The sequence below is a fragment of the Propithecus coquereli genome, unplaced genomic scaffold (assembly GCF_000956105.1).
Source record: "Propithecus coquereli isolate 6110/MARCELLA unplaced genomic scaffold, Pcoq_1.0 Scaffold32, whole genome shotgun sequence".
Taxonomy (NCBI): Eukaryota; Metazoa; Chordata; class Mammalia; order Primates; family Indriidae; genus Propithecus; species Propithecus coquereli.
This window is the reverse complement of record NW_012148841.1, coordinates 8,593,554-8,603,255: the sequence shown is the minus strand read 5'-3', so window position 1 is coordinate 8,603,255 and position 9,702 is coordinate 8,593,554. Positions and strand designations below refer to the sequence as shown.

Sequence of the window (9,702 nt, the reverse complement as noted above, 5' to 3'; positions counted from 1 at the left end):
TAACCTTAAAAGGCTTTCTTTTCCATAACCATTTTCCAAATTCAATAAATGTGGCACCCTCCATGTGAATTAATTGACAATTGGAGCATCCATTACAATCTTTGCAATCACTTCACTAATCTATTTAATATACATAAGAGATCCCTATGGCCAGGTATTTTTTTCTATCTCGGTGTTTCTAGAAATTGTGGTGGCAGCATCTAGTGCTGATTTTCAAGATTGAAAATTAGGCAGAAATTACCTTTGACCAAAATAATCAGTAAAAATGAATTGGGGCTATGTGTGGAAATCAGTCTACTGGACATTTTGTTTGTTTATTCAAAAGCAAATTTTCAATGAGTTAACTAGATGGATTGGTATTGACTGGCCCCGGATCCAGGAACTGGTTGGATTGAGAAATACTTTAGCTATTTCCATAGATACAAGTCAATCCAGGCACCAAAACAAAAACAAAATCAAAATTGCCAAATGAGTTTCGTGAAAATAGCAAAATATGGTCATGGTGGAATAGGATCTATATAACCTGCTTTCTACCTCATTTACTGGATCACAGAGCCTGTCCTCTTATTATTATTCATTGTTACTGAATCAATTTCTGGTAAAAATTTCACTTTAACCTGAAGAATTGAAAAAAATCTGTGTCCAGATTGTTATTACTAAAGGTGTAGAGAACTATTATATTATTATTACAACTAGGCATAGAGAAAAATTCTTTTCCATACAAGAAACTTTTTACTGCTCAGGGTCCCAAGAGCTGTTGACCAGGAAGCTTTCATGCCTTCCAGTATCCTTCACCCACCCCTTGCTTCTCCTCTTTTCCTGGCTATAAAGCTCAAGTAAAAGCATCATTACATTGGATGATGCCCGTACTATTCAACTCTTCCTCGACCATCTTAATATTTTCCTTGAAATCTGAGTGCCTTATTAACAAAGGTATGTGTCACTTCTCCTGAATGTTCTGTATATAAAAATTTGAATCTGCAATCTGATAATAAATGCCAAAAATATTTAATGAGTTAAATTCACTTTTCATTAGAACTTTTTTAAATTAACAAGTTACTATTTCTTTAAAGAGCCAACACCCTGATTCTGTTTAAAATATGGTTTTACTTTACTCACAAAAAATTCTCGTTACATTGTTTCAAAAATATTACAGAAAGTAAAATACTGCATTTATATTAAGCAAAATAGCTAAAGCAAAAATGACTACAAAAAAGAAATATGCTTATGTCATGTCACACAAATGCTGAAAACCTCCTATGGCTCCCACCATCTCCTTAACAAAGCCTAAGTTCCTTGGTCTCAAGTTCAGGGACTTGTGCAATCTGCTCCCAGCCTTTCCAGACTTGAGCTCCTCCCGTTCAGACGCACCACTCTCCTGCCGAGAGCGATCCATGCCCTGTTTCTTGCACCACACTGAGCTTTTGCTTCTGCGACTCCCTCAGCTTAGAATGCCTCTTAGCCCTCCTCACACCTCACAGTCTCCATAAATTTAATCTGCTATCCTCCGTGGCCCAGTTTAAATGCCTGCTTAAAGTCTTTCCTGAAGTATTTTCTCCTTCCTCTGAACCGCACAACATTTTGCCTTATGTTTATCATTTCTGTTCCTATATGGTTAAGATTCGAATGTAATGACTTACAGTTCCCCACTTGATGGTAAACCCCATGAGCATAAGATGCAAGTCTAGTTCAAGTGCAACTTTCCCTGTGGGACTTCACATTGTGCCTTATATAGAATGGGTGTTCGGTAAGTAAAGTGACAAATGGCCATTGCTCCAAACCCTAGCAATCCATCTTGTACTTCAATTTTCAACAGCGGCCAATTTTATTTTTCTGAAAAGCAGGGAATAGAGGTATTTAAAAGTTTCTTTATAATATGTTATTCACGTGGTACTTTACTCTGTACCGTCTCAATCTTATCTCAAAGTAGGCCTTCGAGTAGTAGCATCAGGTATAGTTATTCAATTACACAGATGAGCAAAAACTGTGAGCCTTTTTAATGGCATAGAAGATCAGAATTGAGTTTTGTGGACTTGAAATCCAGTGCTTCCCCACCATGTCATTCATTGTGTTTAAACTGTAATGACAGACATCTAAACATTTTAATTGCTTTTGAATCTGTACTGCTCATAAGTAATTCTTAGGACATTTTGTAGAACATACACAATGTTCCAAGTCTTTAGTTTTTCATTTTTCCAACAAGTGTTTGTTCAGTGAGTATTCAGTACTACACAAGCAGAATTTCTTCCAGAGAGAAGGGACAGTTGAAGATGAAGAAGACTCTATGGGACATGTACAATCTAATCCCTGGATTCTAGGGGCACATAATCAAATGCAAGTGCATTTGACTTAGAGTTCGTTGTGGTTATAAGGTACAGTGTTTGTTAAGAGGACATGATTACCTAAAACCTACCTTCTTATTTAAGAGGAAAATGTGCCTCCAGAAGACATAGAGAAGGTTGCAAACGGTGTACTTGACATCCACCTGCCAGGAACATCACAAAATCTCACCCATGAACTTGACAAAATACAGAAATTTATGCAACTCTGCGAGGACTACAGGACAGATGAGAACAGGCTAAATAAAGCAGCAGATGGAGCCCAGAAGCTTTTGGTGAAGGCCAAAGTAGCTGAGTAAGTACAGTGTTAATATTCTTATCTTGCTCTAATGGACCATCTGCTAAAAGGCCATCTGAAAAATATTTGCCTAGGGAACTATAATGTTCAAATGAAATTACCTTCCGATGGTTTAGTATCCCAAATAGGGCTGAGCTCTGTTTGGAGGTGCCCCAGGAAGCTGGGCAACGGGGCGACAGTGTGCAGGGACACTTGTTTCCCGTTTCCCTCGACTCGAAATGCCTTTCCCGTGGTCCAATACCTCCTTATACCAGGGCACATCAATAAATGCCATATACTAATTATACGCAAATATTTTAACAGGTGGTTGAAATACTGGTGTATTTTCCCTTCTTTACCTATTTTTGGTACTTTCCAAATAATAAGTACTACAATAAGCAGCACTTTGAAAATTTAAATTAAAAAAAAACTGTAGTAAAAAGATACGATGATGGGAAATAGGAAAAATGGATACTAGTGCCCCAGGAATATTATGAAACTAAAATGATATACATGGTGTACAGTTAAAACTCTTGCCTCCTTCTGCCCTGCTGACTTAGCCAAGCAAAAAGGAAAAGCCATCTTGATGTTTTTACGAGCATGGGGTGCCGTGGGGTCAGGGTTACGGGGTCAGCTGGACGGTGGTTAACAGCAACATCCACTGTCATTGCTGGAAGCTCAGCAGAGTTGAGACCTGAGCTGCCCTCACTGTCTCGTCATCCACGTACACAAATGAAGGTACCAGCCTCATCCAAAAGCCCAACTTTCCACGTTTAATATTTAAAACCAGAAAGATTAAGTAACTGCAGTACAATCACACACAGCAATTAAAAATGATGTCGATAAAGGATTTTTAACAACATGTAGATTCTTACAGTGTAATATAGTTTTAAAAAGCAGGAGGCCAGGCGCGGTGGCTCACGCCTGTAATCCTAGCACTCCTGGAGGCCAAGGTAGGTGGATCGTTTGAGCTCAGGAGTTCAAAACCAGCCTGAGCAAGAGCGACACCCCATCTCTACTAAAAAAAATAGAAATTAGCTGGACAACTCAAAATATATATATAAAAATTAGCCGGGCATGGTGGCGCATGCCTGTAGTCCCAGCTACTCGGGGGGCTGAGGCAGGAGGATCGCTTGAGCCCAGGAGTTTGAGGTTGCTGTGAGCTAGGCTGACACCATAGCACTCTAGCCTGGGCAACAAAGCGAGACTCTGTCTCAAAAAAAAAAAAAAAAAAAAAGCAGGTAACAGATTATACATGGGAGAGAATCTCAGTCATGAAAAGAAACAATTTTGTAGGACCAAAATGTTAGAATAGGCCAATATCTTAAAGGAGGCAGGATTACTGGTAAAATTCCCCCTTTACATTTTTTTTCTTTTTTTGGTACTTTCTAAATTTGATATAATAAACACCACACGGAAAATACAAAGGGAAAAAAGAACACAGTAAAAAGCTGTGGTGGTGGGGAATAGAAGCAGGGGACACTGGAGCCCCAGGAATGTTGGCATGTCACAGAAATGAAATGCTTGGTGGGGGGTTGTGTTGTGAGGAGGGAAGTCTCCTCAAGTTCCCACAGAGAAAAGGAGATTACCAATGGGAGGAGAGGATGGGCTGGGTGGGGAAGGGAATATTTCGCAATTTAGCTAGTTCTGCTCTGGGCACAAGCATTTCCAACGATGCTTCTGCAAAGGTCTAATATTTCACTCCCTCGGAACATTCTTTTCAAGGTGGTTTTGAGCCCATAGATCTAAGTATCTGGTGAATGTTGACTTGAGGTGAGTTCATTTCTGCAAAATAGACTGTATCACTTGGAATGCTTGTGATTTTAACCTCTGATGAGGTCCCTGAGTGGCTGGAATGTTAGTGAAGCTTAAATAACCCTGAATAAACACAGCCTGAAAATGCGGGGCCGTTAGCCCTCTCTCTGCTCTCAGGGGGGCCTTTCGGCTCTCCCACTCCCTACTCCCCACACTCCAATAAGGGTTTGGAGAGTGTCACTTACATTTGAGAAATTAGGGAACCAAAATTGGCTGAGGATAGTTGATATATGCAAAGCTTGACAGTTACACCCCCCAAACCTCCCTGCTTATGACAAATCAAGAAAAAAACAAGACCTATATCCTTAATTTCCATATCCCGTGAAATCTGTATCCACTGGGTATGCATGTCTATGTGTTTTTATTGGCATTTAAATATAACTATCTCAAAGACTTCAGCACTTTCCCTTGCTTAAGAGTAATATCAATTTATAAATAATTCAGTAAGGTTTTTGGTTGAGTCGAATAAGCTTTCTCAAAGTGAAAGAAATGAATAATTGTATATTTATCTAATCTGGTATGCTAATATCTTACCTTAGGAAAGCAGCAAATGCTCTATTAAATCTTGAGAAAACGTTGAGCAAGTTGCAACAAGCTCACATCACTCAAGGACGGGCAAACTCGACCATCACACAGCTGACTGCAGAGATAACAAAAATAACGAAGAATGTGCTGCAGGTATTTCTCTATCTTCCTGGAAACTAACCTGAAACAGGTTTTGAGGGTGGAAACAGAACAGTAGTTTTTATGTATGCCAATGTCATGCTTGCCTTGCCTGTCTGATGGGATTACTTTGAGGATAAAGTAAGATTTGGGTAGTATCATGCATTTAGCTAATGTTCTGCATTAATGTTAGTGGTATTGTTACATTCATGTTGGCAGCATTATGTGTTTAATTCTCTACAGAGCCCTCTCTAGCGTCACTTCATTGATATGACCATCTCTGGGGTCTCACCAAGGCAGGTGCTGCTATCAACTTGTAAATGAGGAAACTAAGACTAGAGAGTTTAAGTGATCGCTTAAGGTCACACAGCTAGTTAATGGTAGATAGGAGGCCAGAGCTCATCCCTTCTGACACCAGGGAAAGGAAGAGAGTTTTGAAAGCTCACAAACCAAAGAAAGACAGAGCAATTACTGCAAGGTTTTGTAACTAAATTTGCACGAAATCCCATCACAGTATCCTAAAACTCAAAGAACATCTCACCCAAAAGAACATGTTGCATCAAGAGTTTGATGGGAGCAAGACACTGGATTGACCCACGTGGTGGACCAGGGAGAGGAAGGCTGGAGTTGGAGGACAGAGCAGGCCCTAATCCCATGGTGTGAAGTCTTTTCCTCCAAGGTTCCATCCTCTGTCACAGCCCCTTCCTTACAGCTTGTGAGTTACTCAGCCTCTGTTCTTCAGCTGTGTTTTATAGATTTATTACATGCATTTGGAAAAGAAAAGCAGAAAGCAACAGAACAGGAAGTAGTGTGCCAGGAAATGAAAGGGTTTGCTATGAAGAGGTTGCCAGTACAGAGTAGCAAAAAAAGAAGCCCCCCCACTTTTCCTCTTCTAGGCATATTCTCTAGAACAAGCGTTAGCAAAATGCAGCCACAGGCCATGTTGTCCACACTGCTTTTGCAGAATAATGGCACAGAGTTGAATGGTTGCAACAGAGACTGTATGGACCACAATGTGTAAAATATTTATTATCTGGCCTGTTACAGGAAAAGTTTACAGACTCCTGCTCTAGGAAAACTCTCACATGTGCCATAGGGCATAGGAAGGGACTTCCATTTCTAAAAATATGGTGGACCAATACCCTAAGGAACCCTCCTATTAGGGAAAAAAAAACTAAAAATGTTAGATACGATATTTAATTTAAGTGTAGAGCTGAATTAGTAAGAAACTTAGGATATCCTCAGAGGCCAAAAATGACAGGAAAGCATGAATCCAGAAATAATTAAGCACTAAACTGACAGCAGGTAGAGGGCATCCGCCAATCCCTGGTGCATTAGAGCTTTGGGTTTTAATGGTCACCATGTGTGACAGACAGAAATCAAAGCCCATGCAGGGAGGGAACAGGATCCCTGTGTAGAGCTGGGACTCCAAAAGGCAAAACTCTCAGTGAAATGTTAAATTTTCTCTCTCTCTGTCTCTGTCTCTCTCTCTCTGACATACACACACACACACACACACACACACACACACACACAATAGAGAAACTTGCTTCTGGGTCAGAGAGTAAAGTCTCCACTAAGACTTGCTAACCACAAACTGGCTCTCCTATAAATTTGGGGCTATAATTCACACTACCCGTGTGCCCCAAAACCCTAGGCTAGAACTGTCATTTGAAGTGGTCCTGGCTCAGCAGTGCTCCCAGATGCCTGACAGAGGCAAAAATCCCCTCCAGAGGAATGACCTTAAATGCTGGCCTTTAAGAATTTCCCCCAAACACAGAAAGAAACACATTACCTTAAACAAGAGTCTTTAGAAATAATGAACAACAGAATCTGGATGCAAGAGACAGTGCATATTACTGTTATTGGATATAGAATATAAAATAAGAATGTTTACTATGTTTAAGAAAATCCAAGAAGGTATGAAAGTATGACCAATGAACAAGAAACAAGAGCTAACAAATAATCAATTAGTTTTGAAATATATTTAAACAGGACTTCTAGACATGATAAATATAATCATTGAAATAAGAAACAAGTATAAAATATTACTGTTTGTAAGGGAAAAAATTAGAAGCCACCTGCACTAGCTGGAGAATAAAAAAATAAATTGTATATTCTAATAATAGAATCTTTTAAAATGGTAAAAGTCAGTGAACTAAAGCTATAGAAATTCACGTAAATGACCTGCACAAGCATGATTTTGAATTTTAAAAACCAGGTTGCAGAAATATACGATATGATATATTTATAGAAGGTGAAAAATAAATACCACATATTGTTAGGAATACTTCATAGGCTATAGTAAAAAGCTTATAGAAATAAGTGGAATGACAAATATTAGATTCGGGATAGTGGTGGACAAAGAGAGAAGATGTGACGGGGAATGGTCCATCGAAGCCCTTAGGTCATTGTCAATGCTTTATTCTTAAACTGGCTGGTGGCTACATGGATATTTGTCATATTTTTTCAGACCGTTTTGTATGTTTGAAATATTTTATTGTAACATTTTTTAATACATGCAACAGAAAAAGCAAAGGCACTATTTTCCTTTATACCCAGCTTATATTATTTATTTTCTTGTTTCATAAAGAAATTTTCCCTTTCTGGTCTTTAAATCAACAACAGGCTGAAAACCAAGCCAAGGACATGAAGAATGAGCTGGACTTAGCCAAGCAGCCGTCAGAGCTGGAGGACGGACTTTCCCTGCTGTGGACCAAGTTGCAAAGGAACGAAGACCAAGCCGTCAGTATGAAAGACTGGGCCGAATCCGCCCAACGTCAGGCTGGGAGCGTTGAGCAGGTCATTAGTCCTACCACTGCCACCAAGAGCAGGCAAACTGTGCTTCTGTGAAAGATAATCTTTTAACCCCAGATTTTTGTGCCCTTTATCAGCATTTCTTTTTGTGCTGGTCTGTGATTTAGTGGTATATGTTCAAGGGATCCTGACACACAAAGCATTTTCTGTAGTAGCAGGCTGTCTCTGTAGATGACAGAAGTCCCTGGCCAAGTCATGCTGGAGTGTTTCCTCCCCCGCCTGTCCATCCTAGTGTTCTTAGTGGTGTCCTGGTCAAATAGTCCATAAATCAAATTTGCCCTGAACTTCCAGATTTTCCCAATGTATGTTGTTTGTCTATATTGTGTGTATTTGCCCTTTACTCTAATTCAATCACATAACATATAAAGAAAACAATAAATGAAAGTCACCTGCCAAAGAGACTAGATCAAGTTACCAAAATCAGAGTGAGTTAATTAAACAGTTGTGGAAAGTGGCCTGTTAAATTTAGGTTGCCGAAAGAACCTGTCAACTCATTTTCTTAACAAGAAGTCTTTGGTTGATCTCATAATATAGTAGCTTAAACAAAAGAAAAATGTTAGTGTTTTTACAATTGGTCTATTCCCTTGCTTTTAATTCCTAATGTACTGAGTATATTTCCACTGACTTAGGAGTTGAGAACATTTTCTGTGGAACAGCGATTGAGAAAGGCATTTCCTGCTCACTCTCTTCCCATCTCCATATTTCGTTCCCAGCTCTGGCCTTTATTCATATACCGAACCTTCCAACTTGTCAACTACACAGGCTAACCCAAAGATTTCTATTCTATTTCCAAGGGAGATCTACTTCCCTTCATGCCCCCTTTCTATCTCATTTCTGTCTTACCTTTCTGCCAACCAAATAAGGTATCCTTGCTGCTTCTCTATCTTCATCACTCACTCTGGCCTTCATTTCAATGTACAACTGATCGACCCAAGTGAACCAGAGATGTGTCAAGGACAGGATTAGATCATTTCTGTCTTCTGTATCTCCCATCATAACATAGTGAAAAACAAACAATTGATGCCTCATAAATGGTTGCTTTGACATGCAATAATGATTGATATTTTGTAACAAAGGAGTTTTATTTTTAATTGAAGCTAAGATATTTTCTTTCAACCTGAAAAAACATGCATGCAAACAAAAGCCCTGTTGGAAATATCAAAGTGACTCAAACATATTGACTAGACTATGGCTTCCTCTGTCTTCCTTTTGTGAGTGGTATTAGAAAAATCATCATGCATATATACGTGCTTTATAAATATTTTCTGGTCATGGGAGTGTTGCTCTGTTACAGGAGTTTGTTGAGCTGAAAAAACAATATGCTATTCTTCAACATAAAACAAGCGCTACAGGACTGACAAAGGAAACATTGGGAAGAGTTAAACAGCTGCAAGATGCTGCAGAAAAATTGGCTGGAGATGCAGAGGACAAGATAAGAAGAATAACGGGTATCTATTCTTTTACCCAAGCTGCCAGTTTGACAATAACTTCATACTACTCTCCCTTCCTCGTAGAATTTATACCCAATTTCAATTTATAATTAACACAGTTTAACCACACAAGAGTCCACTGAGGAGAGAGAAGTAGGAATTGGTCTTGTGTTTTGGGGACTACAAATTAACAAGCCTCTTGCATGGATTTACCTAGAAAGATGTTAATGAGCATCTGTCCAGCATTAATCAAAACAAACTGAGATTTCCTTTAGTCACCTTGAAATGCCCTTTTCCTAATTCAGTGTTCTCAACTGGGGGTAATATGTCTAAAGATACAGTTTTGCTTGTCACCCTGGGG

General features: G+C 39.2%; 1 protein-coding gene across 1 annotated transcript in view; it reads left to right on the top strand.

Moving 5' to 3' along the window:
- The window catches only part of LAMB4 (laminin, beta 4), a 99,489-nt gene that overhangs the window by 86,204 nt on the left and 3,583 nt on the right, over positions 1-9,702 (top strand). Inside the window, exons 28-31 of the mRNA XM_012650298.1 lie at positions 2,427-2,634; positions 4,971-5,109; positions 7,723-7,896; positions 9,206-9,359. Of these exons, the coding sequence (XP_012505752.1) occupies positions 2,427-2,634; positions 4,971-5,109; positions 7,723-7,896; positions 9,206-9,359 (675 nt within the window). The remainder of the gene's footprint in view (positions 1-2,426; positions 2,635-4,970; positions 5,110-7,722; positions 7,897-9,205; positions 9,360-9,702) is intronic.